The 21,078-nt window shown below is 35.0% G+C and overlaps 1 protein-coding gene across 1 annotated transcript in view; it reads left to right on the top strand.

Annotated features, from left to right (window-relative positions):
* The first annotated feature begins 4,043 nt into the window (after nucleotides 1-4,043).
* The window catches only part of LOC120427990 (pro-resilin), a 69,755-nt gene continuing 52,720 nt past the window's right edge, over nucleotides 4,044-21,078 (top strand). The window contains exon 1 of the mRNA XM_052709095.1: nucleotides 4,044-4,140. Within this exon, the coding sequence (XP_052565055.1) occupies nucleotides 4,126-4,140 (15 nt within the window). The 5' untranslated portion in view covers nucleotides 4,044-4,125. The remainder of the gene's footprint in view (nucleotides 4,141-21,078) is intronic.

The raw sequence follows: 21,078 nt of genomic DNA on the forward strand, positions 1-21,078 counted from the left end.
AGATTTTTAAGATTTTTAAGATTTTTAAGATTTTTAAGATTTTTAAGATTTTTAAGATTTTTAAGACTTTTAAGATTTTTAAGATTTTTAAGATTTTTAAGATTTTTAAGATTTTTAAGATTTTTAAGATTTTTAAGATTTTTAAGATTTTTAAGATTTTTAAGATTTTTAAGATTTTTAAAATTTTTAAGATTTTTAAGATTTTTAAGATTTTTAAGATTTTTAAGATTTTTAAGATTTTTAAGATTTTTAAGATTTTTAAGATTTTTAAGATTTTTAAGATTTTAAGATTTTTAAGATTTTTAAGATTTTTAAGATTTTTAAGATTTTTAAGATTTTTAAGATTTTTAAGATTTTTAAGATTTTTAAGATTTTAAGATTTTTAAGATTTTTAAGATTTTTAAGATTTTTAAGATTTTTAAGATTTTTAAGATTTTTAAGATTTTTAAGATTTTTAAGATTTTTAAGATTTTTAAGATTTTTTAAGATTTTTAAGATTTTTAAGATTTTTAAGATTTTTAAGATTTTTAAGATTTTTAAGATTTTTAAGATTTTTAAGATTTTTAAGATTTTTAAGATTTTTAAGATTTTTAAGATTTTTAAGATTTTTAAGATTTTTAAGATTTTTAAGATTTTTAAGATTTTTAAGATTTTTAAGATTTTTAAGATTTTTAAGATTTTTAAGATTTTTAAGATTTTTAAGATTTTTAAGATTTTAAGATTTTTAAGATTTTTAAGATTTTTAAGATTTTTAAGATTTTTAAGATTTTTAAGATTTTTAAGATTTTTAAGATTTTTAAGATTTTTAAGATTTTTAAGATTTTTTAAGATTTTTAAGATTTTTAAGATTTTTAAGATTTTTAAGATTTTTAAGATTTTTAAGATTTTTAAGATTTTTAAGATTTTTAAGATTTTTAAGATTTTTAAGATTTTTAAGATTTTTAAGATTTTTAAGATTTTTAAGATTTTTAAGATTTTTAAGATTTTTAAGATTTTTAAGATTTTTAAGATTTTTAAGATTTTCAAGATTTTTAAGATTTTTAAGATTTTTAAGATTTTTAAGATTTTTAAGATTTTTAAGATTTTTAAGATTTTTAAGATTTTTAAGATTTTTAAGATTTTTAAGATTTTTAAGATTTTTAAGATTTTTAAGATTTTTAAGATTTTTAAGATTTTTGGAGGGTTTAGAGCTTGTAGAATTAGCAGAATTTTTGTAATTTGAAGAATTTGAAGAATTTGAAGAATTTTTGTAATTTGAAGAATTTAAAGAATTTGAAGAATTTTTGTAATTTGAAGAATTTTTGTAATTTGAAGAATTTTTGTAATTTTTGTAATTTGAAGAATTTGAAGAATTTGAAGAATTTGAAGAATTTGAAGAATTTGAAGAATTTGAAGAATTTGAAGAATTTGAAGAATTTGAAGAATTTGAAGAATTTGAGGAATTTGAAGAATTTGAAGAATTTGAAGAATTTGAAGAATTTGAAGAATTTGAAGAATTTGAAGAATTTGAAGAATTTGAAGAATTTGAAGAATTTGAAGAATTTGAAGAATTTGAAGAATTTGAAGAATTTGAAGAATTTGAAGAATTTGAAGAATTTGAAGAATTTGAAGAAAATCGAAGAATTTGAAGAATTTGAAGAATTTGAAGAATTTGAAGAATTTGGAGAATTAAACATACTAAACGGTGTATTTTTTCGAGAACATTGAGATACAAAAATCGGCAGGTCTGATATGAATGAAAGTGGAAGTAGGGAACTTTCTCGACATTTTCCAGAGTCCATCGAAATATTTCGTCGAGAGCAACATTGTTTTTTTTTTAGATTTAAATTTTCAATTTTTTATTTCATAGTATTTTTCTTTTTTAAAAAAGTCATTTAACACTGATGGATTCATGTACATATCCATCAAACTGCTCATGTATTTGACCTCCAAAAAAAGGTTTCTGTACCAAATTTACCAGATTTCAATCTTTCTTTGAAATTACCCCAAAATTATAGCCCAATACGGGGTTTTCAGCACTGGTATTGCGCAATTCTCACTAACTTGGACTTCGCACTAAATTATTGCTATCGATCGCACTATTGCGACTTGTCAAACTGACCTGGGAAATTTTAATTTTCTCAAAAAATGATCAAAGCGAGCCGATGTTGCTCACTTGTCAATCGCAATTTTAAAGTGCGAATGTCCAGTTTGGTGGAAACTGCGACTGGAAATGTAAATAAACAACTGATGGTTGCCTAGTTCTTGGAAATTTTGTTGTCAGAAGTGCGAGAGAAAAGTCCGAGCCAAATCCAAGTTACAGTGCAAGGATCAATATTGAAAGGTATAATTTTTCCATTCTGTTTTAGGAAGAAAATAGTAGGCCGTTTCGTCGCTTGAGGATGACAGGAAAAGTAAATTGCTCCACACCGGAATTGCAAAAAAAAAATGTTGAAATGCTGAGTAAATTTCCTAAAATATTTTCACGGAGACTTTGAAAATCGGAAAATTATTTTCTGAGTTACATGATGAGTCATAAACAATGAAAATGAGTTCACTGTTTCATTTTTTTATCTTTTGTCTAAAATATGAAATGAGGAAAATTACCTATTTTTGACATTTTCAAAAGTTATGCTTGTTTTTAATGTCTTGCTATTCTTGAAAAGATCGGAATTTTACAAAAGTATCATTTAATTAAATTGAAAATCAAACCAATAGTTTCCGAGATATCGTCAGTTGCAAACTACAAATTGATTCCACCAGCCGTGTTTTGTAATAGCATGATTGGAATTGTCTTTTGTATTATAATGAATTTTATTATTATTTTCATCAACTTCCACGAAAAATATATCTATAATTTCATATGGTGCAAAATCACAAAATTGCATTATGCATACAAACGGATTTGTGTAAGGTTCCCGATGTCATAAACTCTGTTCACGTTTACGCGAACTTGTAAGATATTTAAACATCATTTACACTCTATATCGCCAAAGACCTTATTTTTTAGATCCATGTAACTTAAAACTCCATCAGATAACTTCCAACCTTCACATACTCATCCCCCTCAGATCGTGACGACACACTGCGCTACTGCTCAACATAGCCAATAAACGCAATCAATGCCACAAACTCCGGTTCCGTTCCTGCGTGCAAACTCCGCTTAAACCTATTCCTATTCCTTCCAGCGCACTTCATCACATACCTAAATCACTTGATCGATTGATCTTCAACTGATGCTCCGAGCGCCTTCCGCACCTTCGACGTTGGAAGAAAAAAAACATAACCCACCACGACGATCGCCGGGCTGAGCCAAGCCCCGATCCGAACGTCAACTCGTTCAAGTTCAAGCAATTCGTGCTGACTTGACGCCGTCGTGACGTCATCATCTTGCATGCAAGATTCTACTTCGCGCGAGAGAGGCTGCTCTCAAGAGATTGGAGTCTGCTGGTTAGCGTATTGCCACCCCCTTGCCGGGTGGTTTGGGCGAGTTCTCTCTCAGGTGTGATGATCACCTTTCACGTGTGCATAGTTGCAACCGTCAGCATTGCCGAGCAAGGCACTGTCAAGATCGTAAGCAGCCGGAGATCTTCCTCTTGGTTGGTTTGTTCTAAACAAGAAGAAAAGCGCGAGAGAAACTCTCACTCTCTCTCGCTCAAATTGTTTCGTGCTTTGATCCTCTCTTCTCATCGCACGTGTGAGCAGAAAAAAAGCTCAGGAGAGTCGAGATCTCCGAGGATCATCTTCGGATGCTCCGGAGCTTCGGGGAAATCTTTTCGACTGGCTGGGTTGGAAAAGCGCCGCCAGCTTTGATTTTACAGTTAATAAAAGGGAAGCTCGTGGCGCTTCAGTGAGACAGTTGATTTCGGTGTTCTGAAGCGGGAAGCAGCGCAGCTACCAGCTAGAGTTTATGAAGCAGCAGCAGCCAGTGGTACTGTGAATTGTGTGAAGTGTTTGGACTTGTTCTAAAGGGAAAAAAGTGACTTGGGACTTGTGTGGATATTTGGATTGATTGTTGGAAACTTGAATTTGGATTTATTCTTTTTCTTTTCTGGACTACACAGGAAGCAGTTTGTGGAAATTGCAGTGAAGTAAAGCTACATTTGTGATTTAAAGCGAAAAAAAGTGCTACTAAAAACTATCAAAATGATGAAGTTCTTGGTGAGTAGAAAAGTGTTTAAAAAAATACATAATGCAAACTATATTGGGTTGAACACTAGAAAGGTCGTGAAAAAACACATAAAAACTAAGATCAAACTGAAGGCAAGAAAGATATGTTTTGAACCAGATGGATTTTACCGAGAACATCAAGTTGATGTAAAAGAACTGTTAATGAGAACAAAATATTCAATCAACTTTCTGTTAATTATTTTTCTTGCTCGTCAAAAAACTAACAATAAAAAGTATCAAAGGTAAAAGAGACTAAAAGTTGGATTCTCAGCATAAATCATGATCAACATTAATATAACAAAATAAAAATTAATGTGGAACAAAATGGGTACAAATTTTTTCAAATTTTCTGACAACATTTTTTACATTGAATTCGAATTCCACTCATTTTGAATCGCAAACAAAGTCATTTCTGTACTTTTATGTAAAATTGTCTAAAATACAGATTTCTAAATTTTTTAATGTTATTCTTGTGTTTGTTTTGTTAAAATGGTTTCTTGTTTCAGAACAATGAAAGTGCCATTTTTCAAAAAGGCAGTTTTAATCAGTTCTTTATCCAGTTTTATGTAACCAAATTCAAACGTGTTTGAAATGCATTTAATTTGGAAAACTAAGCATCATCTAAAGGTAAAAAAAAAAAATAAGAGTAAAGTTGTTTTTCAGAACATTTCGAAAATAATACAGAAAATAGAGACATTTGTCACATTTTTTTTTTTTAAAGAATAAAACTAAAATCACCTGCTTCGAAAAAAAAGGTTTTTAATTTTTCCATAGATGAATAATGTTTAATTAATGAGGTAATTTAAATATGTTAATGCCAAGACTAAACTCATAAGCTCCCAACTGACTATGGATGTTTGAGGCTAAAAAAGATGGTAAAAGATTTTGTCCTTAAATTTTGCATGTTATCTCTAGGGTGGGGAAGCGGGGGGGGGGGGGGTTTCAACATATGGTTATAATTCAAAATACTTACTTTTTTAAACAAATTTCATCAATTAATATATTCGGCATCCTCCGTGTACGCACGTGTGCAAGCAGCAGTCAAGTGCTCAGTGCTCCATCGTTTTTTCGAAATTTTTCGCCGTAATTTACCGTGATTCGCCGCGAGTTTGCTCCAACAGCATGCCAAGGGCCGGCCGTGGCCGTGGCAGTTCGAGTGCGGCCTCGAAAAACCCGCGAAGTTCGTCTACCGGCCGTGTGCAAAAAGGTAAACAAACCAACGCCGCGTCGTCCGCCATCGCGCCGGGGAGTGTGTGCGCCAAAGGATTTGACCCCAAGTTATTACACCCTAATTACCGTGTCCAGGGCCGCAGCCCTATAAGGCTCCGTTCAGCTACTTCCGGCAATCTGTCGACCGATGGCGCTTCAACATCCGCCAACATTCCCACTAGTAACAAGTTCGCGAGACTGAGTGACGAGGAAAGCAGCTACAACAACACCGACGGTAGCACTACCGACGACGACGACGACCATGGTCGTGCACGGAAGAAAGTGATTTCGCCAAAAAAAGTAATTACTCCAAAGGAACGACGACCACCACCAATTTTCGTTTTGGACACGTTGGCGGACGATGTTGACGAGCAGCTGGAAGGCCTCGTGTACTGCCTCAAAATAGGTAAATCGTCAGTGCAAGTGTTCACGTTTGACCAAAAGAACTTCGACCTGGTTGTGGAGAAATTGAAGCGTAAAAGCTTCAAGTTCTACACATTCGACCCCGCGCAGAAGACAGCTGTTAAGGTCGTCTTGCAGGGGTATCAAGACCGCCCGATCTCCGTCCTCAAGGAGCACCTCTCGGGTGTCGGAATAACGCCGCGAGACATAAAAGTCCTCTCGCGGAAGACAACCGTCACAGGTACACACACACTGTACCTGTTGTACTTCGACCGCGGCACCGTCAAAATTCAAGACCTGCGGCGGACTAAGGCGTTGGACGGTTTTTGGGTAAACTGGCGGTTTTACTCCAAAAATCCGACGGACGCAGCGCAATGTCACCGTTGCCAGAAATTCGGCCACGGCTCGCGGAACTGCAACCTCCAGCCCCGCTGCGTGAAGTGCGGTGAGTCACACCTCTCGGAGGTGTGCGCACTGCCACGAAAGGCGGACTTGGGGGAAAACGCAGAACAAACCAAGCCGCGCGTAAAGTGCGCGAACTGCGGCGGTAACCATACCGGTAATTACCGCGGATGCGTCGCGCGCAAGTCCTACCTCGAGGAGCAGGAAAAGAGGAAGAAGAAAGCAGCAGCGTCCCACCCTCCTCAGCGAAGTACGAGTGCAGCCGTTCCTGCAGCTGGCCAGCGAACGGTTCCAGCGGACAACTCAGCGTTCCCTCCTGGCTGGGGGCGATCGTTTGCCAGCGTGGTCGCTGCCGGCAGCGGCAATGCGGCCCAGCAAGAAGTGACCGGGGAAGATCTCTTTACCCTGCCGGAGTTCTTTGCTCTCGCGGGGGAGATGATGACGCGGTTTCGGAGCTGCCGTAACAAGGCGGAGCAATTTCTAGCCCTCGGGGAATTAATGATTAAGCACATCTATAAAGGATAAAAAACTGTGATCTAGTTTTAAGCTTTCTCTATTTCTATCCCCTTTTCCTAGCAAGTTTAGTAAGTTTTTTTTTCTTAGTTTTTCTTACTCTTGGCAACACCTTTATTTACAAGCAATAACTGTTCCAAAATGGATTATGATGTAACACACAGCTGAAAGGAACTCCAAAACTCTGTTTTGTACCTCAAAAGAACTTATTGTATCTGATTATTCACCAATAAAACCGAATTTGAATTTGAATTTGAATATATTCGGAAAACATTGTTTGAAGTTTTTACATGTTAGTCAATTTTAATTTGGGGATCTCAAATTTTAATAAAAAATGAAACATCTAATTATTATTACAGTTCAGACTCGGTTATCCGAAATTTTCGGAAAAATTTCACTTCCGATTGTCGTTCTCTATTTTTTGATTGTCGATCTTAAGTATGACCCCTAAACTACGCTAAAGTGATTTGAATTTTTTGATTCAAGATGGCGGTCCAAATGAAAAAAATGAAAAAATGCATTTTATTATTTAATAGGCAATCAACTATTCAATTCAATTTTAGTAAAATGGAATCGAATTTGATGTTTAAAACAAGAAAAAGAAAACAAAATGATTTTTTTTTCGTTCGTCGGATAATCTTCGGATAATCAAACTTCGAATAATCGAGTCTGGACTGGTTTCATTCTTACTTAACCCTCTACTGCCCAAATTTTTTCCGATTTTTTTTATATTTCTCTTGTTCAGGTGTCATTTTGAGCAACTTTTGTTCTACGAAAAACTTTACTTCTCTTTTTTTATGTTTTTCTTCTTTTATTTATAGTATTTCAAATTGCATTTATCTTGATTAGTTTATGTTTGTTTTTGGTAGTATTTGGCCTATTGTACCACCCCCGATCATAGCATTCACTTTTTCAATTTTTTGCATTTTTTTCACATTTTCTGTTATAGAATGACACCATAATCATTCAAATTGTAAAAAAATGCGTAGAGGTAAAATCTGGGACACTACAAAAATTAATGCATACTTCTTTTTACTTAAAATATAGGAAATTTTAAGCAAAAAACACAGCCAAAGGTGACCACTAAAAAATGACATTTATGAAAGAAGAACTCTTTAAATTTTTGGAATTTTTAGGGTTGGAAGTTTGACTTGTTTTATGTGATTTTTACTTTCCAATACTTTTTAAAGATCAAAAATTGGTTGAATAGAGAGTTAATTAACACTTTATGGCAGTAATATTACTGTAATTAATGGGTGACGAGCGGAAATTTTCGGGACATATTTTATGGGAATTTTGTGACTTTTGCTCCCGGGATAATTTATTATTAAGTAACAGACAATTACTAAACAATATAAATTCTGAACGAACAAATTTATTCGATAGAATGAATTGCAACCCTTAAGTATTTTTATTGTGCTGTTTGGAATTTAAGTTAAAATGTAATGCACAAATGAAAAAAAAACAAAATCAAAATTGGAAGACAAGCTTTTTTAATGCATTTGAATTTTTCATTTTCTTTTTACAAAATAAAAATAAATAAAAAAGAAACATAAATTACGTGTATTTGGAATCAAAATTTGCAAAATCAAACATTTTATCCCTGAAAATTAATTAATTTCTTTTCCCTATGACCAACATTAATTAATTTCAATACTGGACCAACACATTTAGATTGTTTTTAAGTGTTCTTAGTGGGTTTTCCCTAACTGAACAAAATCTTTTTTAGCACTGTTTGTAGTCAATTATATTATATTTCAAGATATTTAAAATTGTTTTCAAATGAAAAGAATAACTTTTCAAATTATTTGCCAAATGTTTTTTACGATATTTTTTCAAACAGTGACATAATTTTTTTTAAATAGCTTTTAAATTAAATATTGAATTCTTTATCTAATATTTTCAAAATAAGACATCAATTAAATCATTCTTTTATTGATCTTTTCACTGTAACTTGGATTTTGCCGCACTTATTTCTCGCACCTTTGATAACACCTTTCAATAAACTGCCGCTCTAATCTAGTCTATCCCATATGTTAAAACAGCAAGCCGAGAAAAACGCAATTCCAATTTGTCTCACCCATAAGGCTGCGTGTTAGAAATTCACGAAAAAGTGAAATTTGCTGCTGTTTTCTGGAATAAACTAATAAATTTTATTGGTTTTTTCTGATAGTTTACATGATTTTGAACCAAACTGCATCATTAACTCGAAATTGAAGAAAATACATATGGAACGGACTTGATTTGAGCGGCAGTAAACTAGGCAACCAGCTTTTGTTTATTTACATTCCCAGTCGCAGTTTCCACCAATCTGGACGTTACGCACTCTTAAATTGCGATTGACAACTAAAAAACGATCGGCAACCGCGGCTCGCTTTGACCTTTTTTGCGAAAATTTTAAATTTTCCGAGCCAGTTTGACAAGTCGCAATAGTGCGATCGATTAAATAGTGCTTAGTCCAAGTTATTGGGAATTGCACAAAAAATTTAGTTTTATATTATTTATTCAATATTTTTAAAATAAAACATCAAAAATTTATACAAAAAATTTGGAATTAAATATTGAATTCATTATTTATTATTTTATTATGCTCAATCCACATTTATCTTGGTATGAAATTGTTTATGATTTTAAGTTTAAATGCCGTTTTTAGGGTGACATTGGGTCAAAGGATTTTGTACGGACTTTGATATTTCTTAGGTTCGTCTCAATATAACTTAATTCTATTTGAAGTGTTGTGTAGGGGACATCTTCGGACAAATTTGCTTAAAAAATCTCGTTCCAACTTTTAATATATTTCTGTGTATGTATTAGAGCATCATGTTTGTTTTATTTGACCCAATGGCACCCCCTATATTTTCAAACGATTGACGTTTAAGGTAGATTCCATCAAATTCCATCATTTTTTGGGAAAATGTTGGTAAACTACCAGAACAATCTTAAACATCAGATTTTCAGTACATTTTTACTCAAAACTGCATTTTTGAGATTTTTAGTAAGTTTTTTTTTCTGAATTTTAGTTGAAAATTTTACGGTGCTGTCAAACTTTGAAAAAAATCAAGAAATTTTATTTACTAAAAAAATGAGTGCAGATTGTAAACGAAAATTTACGGAAAATTTCACATTATGACAGCTACAAACATAACTAACTTAAGCTAGAATCAACCACCAAGTGTTGATAACAATCCGAGAAACATTTTGTAATTAGATCGTCCTAATCTCAACTATACTTGTATAGAATACCATTTCGATAAATTTGAGGGTATTGGTTGAAAAAAACTTCTCAAATAAATCAAGAACAAACCCCAGCCAAATATGCCAACTCTTCATAAAAAACCAAACCTTCTCCCTTCAATTTACCTTTAATCTAAAAGAATAACAAATCATTAAAGGTCCCCTATTTGCATTATCGAAAAAGTCATTAGTAGCACCATTAACATCCCGACCTGGGCAAACAACGCCACACCACACCACAGACAGTGTTCTCCCTCTCCCGAGCGCCAAGAAGCGCCACGAGCAACGTAAGCAACATCTCTTGCACAAATTCACCCACAAAATGCAATCTATTCCTAATCGACAGCGACACCAAATGTCATCGCCGGAGCTTCTCGCCCCAGGTGTCGGAAAGTCACCGGATAGGAAAAAAAACGCTACATTCTAGCCCCCGTCGTGGTCTCTGGCCAAGTGTCTGACATTTTGAACATTCTCGTTCAACCGCTTTGATGCGCTCAAAGCATGCCAGATGAGCAACTCTTGGCTGGTGCAGTTTGATCGTCATCTTCTCAATTAGACTTTTACGGTGTGCAAAACAAAAATGACAATTCACTAATTGACCCGTCTCAAAAATGGCGGATTTCGCACAAATTTGACCCCGACCCGGAATGCACACCGCCGCGGCTTCAACGGTCTAATTGTTTCCCACAAGTTCAGTGAGACTCCCCCGGACGGGGGGAGGTTATCTAACTCTGCTCTGACAAATAAAGGAGATCATCAGATTTAAGCTTCACTGCGGACTGTGGGCTCTTAGGAAATATGCAGCGAGACGACTCTCTCATGCAACATTCTTGGTTCACGCCTCGGTGCTTTTAAGCTGCACTCGCTGTTGCACTAACTTTGGAGTTCATTTTAGTCAGTGTTTGGTGAGTGGACGGCAAGTTGTGACGGTTTGGGACATTAATTGACCATTTGAGAGTTGTAATGGCGTCGTTAAGATTGGTGAAATGAAGCTGGTGGAACAGATTTGATAAATTAGTAAATGTCTTGTTAAATCTACAAAGATCTAATCAAACAATGCAATTCCTGCAAAATTCTACGCCAGTGCTGCCATCCCCATTCAAAAAACGGATTTACGTCAATTAGCCCCAATCTGCAGCAATTCGCACATCGCAGTTCATCGTGCCAAAGTGATCCTTTTACAACGTCCGTGCAATCCGTCCAACAAATCCAAATCTCCCATCATTGGTGCCGTTAGTCCGGCAGTGATGCCACACATCATCATTACGGGGCAAAAAGGCGAAATAATTTTTCAATTTTCCAACCAAGAACCACGGTGGTGGTTGATTGGCGGTTGGCCCGAAGTTTTGGTGTCTTTGAAAACCCGCGAAAAACATGGGCACGATAGAGTCGTTAATAACATATCATTAGCAATTACTGGCAGCCGCGCCGTGCGGCGCGAACCTTCTTCCATCGCGGTGAACTCTGAACGGAGGCAGATTGGTCACGAAGATTCTGGTGAATGGCTGAAGTTCTGGTGTGGTTGATGGCAGAGATTTGGTTAACTCTCAATTTAAGCGAGCTTTGATTTTAAAAATAATTTAATTCCAATTTGACAGGTATTTTCAAAAAAAAAATTCTGTAACCTGACAAACTACATTCTAATCAATTTGGTGACTTAGACATAACTTTACTGAAAATGGATAAAGTGTCATACTTTTTTCGGCAAAATTGTTCTTCATTTTGTTTGCAACAATGCTACAACATTAGTTTTTGAATTCAGACATGACAGTTTATTTACCAGAGCAAATTGAAAATATTTTTTTTCCAAATAACACAATTTTACACCTCCGGATGACGCTGGGACTCAAGTAATGGATCGATTTAAGGTGTACTATGTCAGGAATATATTTTGGGACCTAAGAATTGATATCTTGATGAAAATGTACATCTTTGTTCAGAATAAGACCGAGATTTCAAGGATATTTTTGAGGTTTTAGGTGATATTTTAGGTTTTTTAACTTCAAATCGAGATAAAATCAGTTTTCACCGACAGAATATTTTGGGAATCGTTTTTTCTGACTCAGAATAGTCCCCCCAACAACCTCCAGAAGGAATTTCCGAGGTGCATGCAAGTTGCATAATAATCCCCTTCTTACCCACCTTGTACCGCAAAAAGATTTTTTTTCACAAAATAAATATTTTTGAAAACAAAATAAATATTTTTGAAAACAAATCAAATATTTTTGAAAACAAATGACCGGGAAAACATTGTAAAATTTGAATATCAACGATTTCATGGCAAACCAGCATGATCCGAATCAGAAGTACTTAGATTTGGCATGGGTGTTCCTTCGCCGAAATAATAAGACCCGTATTTTTTTTTTGGCTTTAAGGTAATACTTTCCGAAATAAGGTGGTCCAAAAAATGGCGTTTTTCATCAATTTTCGCAAAACCAACATTTAAAAAAATATATATCTCTGGAACAGTCGAAGTAGCTCGACACATTTCAATGGTCATTTGGGCTTTTGATGAAAAATACTAAGATAATTTGAAAATATACACAGTATAAAATAATGTAATTTTGGAAGTTTGAATATTACCTCTTTAATGTTGTAATTTCACTTCAATTTAGACTAAAAAAGTGGCATTACACCAGAAAAGTGGTAAAATTACACATTTTTTCTGGCATAAAAGATGTACCACTTCCCAGATGTAACATTACCATGATTTTTTTTACCGTGTAGCTGAGTCCACTCACAGATCACAGAAATATTTTTCTATGATATTTCAGTATGTTTTACGTAACATATAAAAAAAATATTTTATTAGGATTCTGAGATATGACAGTTGAAAAAATCGAAATTCGCTCATAACCCCAAGCTTGAGAAAAAGAAGGAATTTATATGAAAATTCTCCCTTTTTCTCAAGTTTGGGAGTTTAGGTGTTAATCGATCATATTCCACCATGAGTTTTCAACAAAATATACTGGGAATTGTAATATGTTTCATTTAGTTTTTCAAAATATCATATCTCAGAATCCTGTTTATGGATATGCACTATTTTTGTATATGTAACGTAAAACATCCTGAAAAATCATAACAAAATATTTTCAGTTGTGAGCTTTTTGATCCCGAGACTTTCAAATCATCAAACAAAGTTTTCATTTGACCTGTAAGGCCGTTGCAAATATTTTTTGAAGTTTATGTCAATCGACTCTGGTCAAAGTCGAGGGGGGCCGAAAAAATAAAAAAGTATAAAAATTGAAATTACAAGGCATGGTTTTAACATTTTAATGAAACAACTGTTTTAAAATGCATTTTACACCTGCCCAGTTGTTTTGCAATCAATAGTTTTCAAAATATTTATGTATTGATGAATATTTTTTTTTCGCTGCATTTTTTTTGCCCTGCTGTACAATGGTATTTCACAAAAAATCAAAATAATTTTGATTGATCCCAGACATGCTCAATATGATTTTAAAGCAGGAATATGCATTTAAATTTGTTTTCAGTCGATTAGACTTCTATTTTCATTGAAATTTTCACGACTTTGAAAAAAAAAACTTCCCCCTGATTTTTTGGACTGATTTTGGAGGGGAGGGGGGGTGACATAAGTTTTGAAAAATATTAACGGCGGCCTAAGTGTATTCAACTATGTTTTAATTTTTTTGAATTTTCCATTAAAAGCCCAACTGATCACTATACTTTTGAAACGAGGCGATTTAAAATTGTTTCAGCCAATCGGAGAAATGATTTTTTGAAAAAAATATCTTTGCAAAAATCGTTAAAAACGTCAATTTTTGGACCACCCTATTTAAGATTGGACCACTATAATCCATGAACAAAAAAATACTGTTCCAATTATTTTTGCCGAAGGAACTCTCATGCCAAATGTGAGCCAAATTGGAGCACACTAAATTTCATTTTTTCTCATTTTTGCTCTTCCACAAATTATTACAAATTGAACTTGATTAAAATTTGAGTTTCTGCCAGCTTTTTGTTTGCGTGCAGAGGCAGCAAAAGGAGAAAAAAAACCCCATTTAATTTCAAACTTTCAGTTAATTCCTTGCAGGCTGTATCTGATCCATACTTATTTGAGATAATGAAATGTATGAAAATCTTGATAAAATTATTCAAACTTTATAAAATAAATTACATTTTTAACCAATCACACGCAAATTTGAAAATCAAACAATTGGGACCGTTTTTATTTTCCAACCCTATCAAAAAAAAAATCAAAGCGGTTGAAAATGGCATTATTTTGCAATGTCGATAGATTTTTTATAACAAGTTTAAAATGTTAAATCAAATGATGTCGATTATGTTGATCAAATGGATTTTTTTCAGTGAGTAGTAACTGCGCCTTGTAACTGCGCATTATTTGAATATTTTTTATTAGTTTCGGATAAAACAGACAAAAAACAGCAAAATAAATGTTTCAAATCAAGCCTTTAAGTGCTTTATTGACTCCTGTCCCTATTCAGACTGTAGTCCCCATTAACCTCAGATGACGATACGCAATGAGAAAAAATCCAGACTTTTTTTTGAAAAGGACCAATAAACTATTGTCTTTCATATGTTTATAGGACCTAATCAAAAAAAACTCTAGAAATAAACAATGGGATAATGGGACCCCAAAGGTTATGCTTCCCCTCGAGTTGAGCCTGCGCAGTAATTTTGTTGGTCGGTGTAATTAGCCATTGGAACTGTGATTTCTCGAAAACCCATCAATTATAATTGATTTTCAAGGAGAAAAGAGATGTATTAAGTTTTAGTTTTCTGAAGTGTATCTCTTTCTATGAAATTCAGCAAACAACAATGTTTAAATCTAAATTCAGTACTTTCTCTAATGTGCTGCATTTTAATTGTTGCATATTTTGGCGAGGTATTTTATTTGAAAATTTTGATTTTACTATTGGAAAAGGTATTAGGTTCTTAACTGTTTGATGATGAGTTTAATTTTATTATTTCATAATTAAAAGAAAAACCCTTAGCTAATATTAAGTAGAGGGTTAACCGGCCCTCCTCCGCCAGTCCATGTGTCTAATCAACAACATCGCCGGTGGCTCGCGACCGCGAATCGATGTTTTCATTAATTTATCATCAACATCACGTTCCGAGTCTTTGACAACCTCCCAGTACAACCCGCCGACACTCGGACACGCGGTCCAAACACTAGTAGTTACAGCTTGCAGGTACAAATTTAAACCGTCCGCCACTACGGCCTACTACGACCGACTGATAAATTATGTTCTATGACGCGAAAGTGAAGGAGACGAACCTCTCCACTCACGAATTCTGTCAGAGGGGGCGCTTCTGGCTAGTAAAAAATCGCCAACTTTGATGAACTGACAATTTTTGCATGCTTTTAAGGGGCTGCACGTCGCTCACAAGTCGCTTCTAATTGACAATAGAGAGCCAAACCTCGTCCGAAGATGATGATGATGTCGCTGCCAGGAGGCTGCAAGAACATGTTTTATTACACCAAGTACCAACAAGCTGCTGCTGAACTGCGATGTTCAGCGGCAAAAAGTGTTTAACAACCGTTTGATTGCTCTCGGGGTCGGTCGTGGGCCAGGTTGGTAGCCGATTCGAAAGCCCGGGTTGTGCAATTTTTCGAGGTCACCCGGAGCCATTTGGCAAACTCTCGACAGCAGCAACAACACGGGGAAAAGCTCACTTTTTTCCACCAAGTTCAAGTGGGTATTGCGGTGGTATGTCTTTGGGGAGTAGATTGGATTTGGTTGATTGTAGTCAGGTAATAACAGAGATATGGAGTGATTGAAGGTTTTGGGCAAATCCTAAAAAATGGTGGAAAGAGATTCAGTGTGAGAATAAATATTTTTTACTAAACTCCTAAATTAGTCTTCCCAAGAGGTTATCGTAATTCAATACCTCAGACGAACCTCACATTAACACAGATGTGCTTTTAAAGGCTCCTTTCTAATTACTAAACCGCACTCGCACGGATGCACACGATCTTAAGCAAATAAATCGAGGTGATCTACAGCTCGAGAACGTAAACTGTGCTCACATAACTCAACCAGAGCGCGCGCATCTTGCATTCCTGATGATGCCCACCGTGTTCTGAGATCGTAACTTTAGCGGATTAGGTCAAATAGTTGTCGTTCATCACGGACCACATGAGGCTTTCAAACTGGTTTGCTGGAGTTATTGAATTACGACCTTATTCGATAAATCATTTAGTTTCATGAATTCACCTTAATTTCATTAGTAGATTTGCATGCAAATTTAAATCAAAACAGAAGTCGTTTGAAATTCTTGACTTTTTTACGATCCAATCTGCCCTAAATAGCTTAGTTTCACTCTGTCAATCAAAGTAAAACCAGAAGCCACCACTTGATTTGAAACATCTTCCGGCAGGGTTCAATCAACAGAGCTTGCAAATGACGCTCAATTGACGCGAGTGTTTTCGTTCAATTATTTCAACCACACCAAGGTGGTCGAACAACAGAAGCCCAACTCATTGGCCGATAGCAATTCATCAAAATGACCTATGTCAGCGCGCCACACCGCGAACTAAAGAAAGATTGATGAACAGTCTCCCTCCCCTTAAGCTCCAAGGTACAGCCATCGCGATGAGTGTGGCACTTGACTTCCATGTTTTGAACCACCGGTCAGCAAAGACGGACTGTTTCGGAAGTTTGAACCGTCGAGTCGTAAATCTACACGTACGTGTCGATTGTTGAAGAGTGGGCTTTCAACGGGCTACTCACGGTGGCTGGCATTTGCTGGCGTAATAGGGCACAGTGTGTGAAGTTTTATTAACTGATGGTTAAGCCTTTGGAATGAGTTATGGGGCGCCTTCTTCGCTTGGAAGATGGGCGATGGGTGTTTAGGGAAGGAAATTACCCCCCGGTAGTAAGGGGTGTTTTTTCGAAGTTGGATTAGTGTGATTTGATGGCTATGGGTGGTGCTAAGAATTTAATGAGTTCGTTTAGTTCAAGTAAGGGGAGGGCTAATAATAGTGATTACCTGTTTTGTTCTAGCAAATACTAGCCATTTTTGTTGCAGTCTTATGAGTCTGTTGTTTATATTTCTAAAGTTTGTTTCGAGTTCAACGAAAACAGTCGTTTCACGTACATTTAGGATAAATTGAGTCAAGGACGCCATTTTGTGTAACATTCACTGTCTCTCCTTTTAACTTTCACAAATCAACAAAACTTGCATTCAGTCCTACACCCGAAACTGGGCAGCGCTCAAAACAAAAAATAAAAAGTGTCGACTACGGGAATCGAACCAGAGACCTTTGACAGACTAACCCAATGACTTAACTGCCTCGGCCATCACAGCTTGGTGACCAAGGAATAGTCAGAAGTCGATGTATGACACTTGTTGAAGATTTATTGTTTCAATTAACGAATGAACACATTTGATTTGATGGTGTTAGTTGGTGGCATTATTCTCTCGAATTTAGCATTTATCTCTCAATGTATTTTGAGGAAACGATTCTCTCGACTCTGAATTGTCCTTCATTTTCACAAAGAGTGTGGAAGTTTGAATTATCCATAATCAGTTGCTTTGAACTTTGCACTTTGAGCAATTCTCTGAAAATACTTACACATTTTTCTATGACCAAAGAAGTCATTTTGCATCATTAATTATCCATACAATTTTGGCAATCGTCCATACAAAAATACTAAAAAAAACTCGAAAAATATGTATCTTCGACAAAGTTGTTGGTATTGCTTAGAATTTCCATATAAAAATAGTTACACTTCAAACAATACTACTCATTTTTAAATTGAAATATTCACACACCAAAATAACCATCAACCATCTTAAAGAATCTTCTTTTGAATATGTTTTAGATGACAAAATGAATTTCTTTGGCAGTGTTGTTAACTTTTCAAAAATATATTTATTTTTTGGAAAACGTTGAAAAATTTGATTTCTTTATTTTATTTTTAAATTAATCGAAAAGAACTTCACATATATTTTGGTATCGTGCTACATGTAAAAGTGGTTCTTTTCAGCTCTGTTTTGAATTGTATCATCTTGGAGAGTAGCATGTATTTACATCAGACTCTGAGAACTGTAAAAATCTGAAAGTTAAACGGAAAAATGACTAAACGCTCAACCTTACAAACATACGAAAAAAATTCCTCGAAAAGTGCCAATAAAATTGAAAATCTCGATTTCCACGATTTCCTCGAACAAGAAACACTATTGGATGTCATGTGTTGACGCTATCTTTGTATTTGAGCATGGTCATAATTTGGGCTTAAATGATAATTTTACAAGGAAACCCAAAATAAGACTAAAATCGACTTTTCGATACTTTGGCTCAATTCTGAGGGCAGATTCAGATTCAGGGGGCAAAATTACATGATAAAACATATAGTTGGACAATTTTCGAATTTCGTTAGGGTGGTCCCATACGGTTTTTCCTTGAAAATTAGACTTTATCAAACAGCATGATTCGAAAAATAAAATTCTCTGATCGGGCTCAACATTTTTCTGGGGGATCCTTGGCCGAAATAATTAGAACCGTATTTTTTTGTTTGGCTATTAGGGTGACCTACGCCGTGTTAGGGTGGTTAAAAAAATGGCAATTTTCGTCGATTTTCGCAAAAAACACTTTGTCAAAAAAAATCATATCTCCGCGCCATTTCATCCGATTTTAGCTGTCCTAGACGCAAAAGAAAGGTGATTAGTTTGGCTATTTGGGAAAAATAGTAAGAAGTTTCAAAAATCTAGTTTAACATTTGAAAAGGTTGAATGAAAACATAAAATGCTGTTTTGAAGGTCTCGGGACCAAAGAGCCTATGTCTGAAAATATTTTTATCGGATTCCTCGAAAAATTTCACATAACATATCAAAAAATGGTGAAGTTATGTTTTCGATACTCTGAGATACGATTTTTTTGAAAATGATTTTATGGGGTGGGAGGTAGAGGGAGAATAGAATTTTTGGGGTTTTTGGTAGTTTTAGTTTTTTTTTAGTGGTGGGATAGTTTTAGGTGGGGAGGTTTTATGTAGTAATATGGGTGAATTGGGTTGAGGGGGAAGGTAGTTTTTGATGGGGTGGTGTTTGTATTTTTTTAGGTGATATGTGTAGTGAGTAGATTATTTAGGGTAATGGTGGATTTTGGTATGGTGTTTGTGTAAGTGGTTGAAGTGTTTTGTGGGGAAGTATGAGGAGAGTGTTGGGAAGAGTGAAGTGATTTTATTATGGGGTTGTGGATGGATTAAGGTGATTTGTTTTTTAATGGGGTTGGTTATAGGAGTGTATTGTGGGAAATTTTGTGAATTTAGTGATAAGGGATGGGGGGGGGAGGAGTTGTAAGTTTTGAGTGGTATGGAGAGGTGTTTGGAAGGTGTGTTTTTTGTGGGGAGTTTGAGTATTTATTGAATGTGTTGGTAGAAATAAGTTATAGGAGTGGATAAAGATGGGAATAATATTTTGTAGGGAGTTTTGGGAGAATTTTAAAAATTTTAGTGTTGTAAGTGAGGTGATGGGGTGGTGAGTTGATGAGGTGGGAGGGGTTTTGAGGATTTGTTTTGTGAGATATGGGGTAGTGTTTTATAAAAGTTTTGGGTGGAATAGGGATTTTTAAGGTTTGTGTGGTAGGGGGAAATGTGTGGGAGTGTGTGGTTGGGGATGTAAGGAGTGTGGATGGGTTGTGTTGGGGGGGGTTTTGTGGGATTAATATTATTAGTGTTGAAGTTATTTAAATTTTTGTGGAATGGTTTGGTGTGGTTATTTTGGTAAATAATGGATTAATTTAATATTGGGGGAAATGTAGTGGAAAAAGAGGTGTATAATTTGGAATTTAATGATTGAGGTTAGGGTTTTAATGGGATAGTGTTGGGGGGGGGATGATTTAAATAGGATATGTGGTTATGATGGGGTGGGGTATTGTTGGTTAGATTTTTGTTGAGGAAGGTAATGGGTATGAGGTATATGTGAGGTGGTATAAGAGTTAATTAGATTTATGTTTTTTGTGGGTGAAATGATGATGAATTGATTATTAATGTTTTTTTGAGATGAATTGATTTTTTGAGTACTTTTGGATTGGATTTTTGGAAATGGTGTTGTTTGGGGGAGTGAGGGATGTTTTTTTTGGTGGTTTTTTATGATTTGATGAAGTTATTGGTTGTATTATTTTTTAATTGTGTGAGTTAAGATTATGGATTATTGTGGTAGATAATATATGATTGAGGTTTGAGGGGATGTAAAAGAGTGTAAGGTAATTGTTTGATAAGTTGTTGTTGTAAGTATTAATTAGATGAATAAGGATGTTGGTGTTTTATAGGGAAGGTGATAAATGGTGAATGTAAGTTGGGGAGTTGGTTTGGTGTGTTTTAATATAGGAAGGTATTGAGGAAGGGTTGTTTGTAGGGATGTTTGTGTTGAAAGGTTGGGGTATATAGAATAAGATAATGATGTATGGAGAAAGATGGGGTAATTGGTTGAGAAGGGTGTAAAGGAAGATATCAAGGTTAGAGAATGTATTAATTGTTTAAGATAAATAAAAAATGGGAATAAGACTACTAATCGGTATGGATGTAGTTATTTAATCATTGAGAGGATGTGAGAACTGATCGAATTGAAAGGCCGATCGCAATTTATGGTGAATACCCCGGATCGTCCAACCGAAGAATAAAACATCGGGCGAATATGAAGATAGGAAAAAGTTTAGGGAATAAGGGGGGGAGAATGAGAGGTGAAGTATAGGGTAAGAAAGGATTATGAATCTAGAGAGTATACGTAAAAGAGAAGCTGGGTAAGGAGTACGAATTGCTGTATAAGGTGTTTAGTGGGATTTATAGTTAATTGTTGAGGAGTGTAAAACGACACCGATAGGGGAGAACGGAGGTGACGGTAATGTCCAATTTGGCGATTTATTGTCCCGCGCGTAAGAAGTAGCTGTTCAAGCTGAGTAGTATGGATTAATGGGGAGTTTGATGGAAAGAGTCGTAAATTTGACGGTAGGGTGAGGTGTATAGAATCTCAATAGTTGTGTTTGATGGACTTTTTACATGAGAACAGTAAGAATGTTAATTGAATAATTCAAGTTGGCAGAATCACAATTTTCTTTTGATACGAATAACATAAACGACGTCTATCCAAATGATGTTAGACAGCCAATTGAAGTTTTCTTATGGTACGTACGAGTAAGGGCTAGTTTCGCACTCAGAGCTGTCGAAGTGTTTTTTTAAG

The sequence above is a fragment of the Culex pipiens genome, chromosome 2 (genome assembly GCF_016801865.2).
Source record: "Culex pipiens pallens isolate TS chromosome 2, TS_CPP_V2, whole genome shotgun sequence".
Lineage (NCBI taxonomy): Eukaryota > Metazoa > Arthropoda > Insecta > Diptera > Culicidae > Culex > Culex pipiens.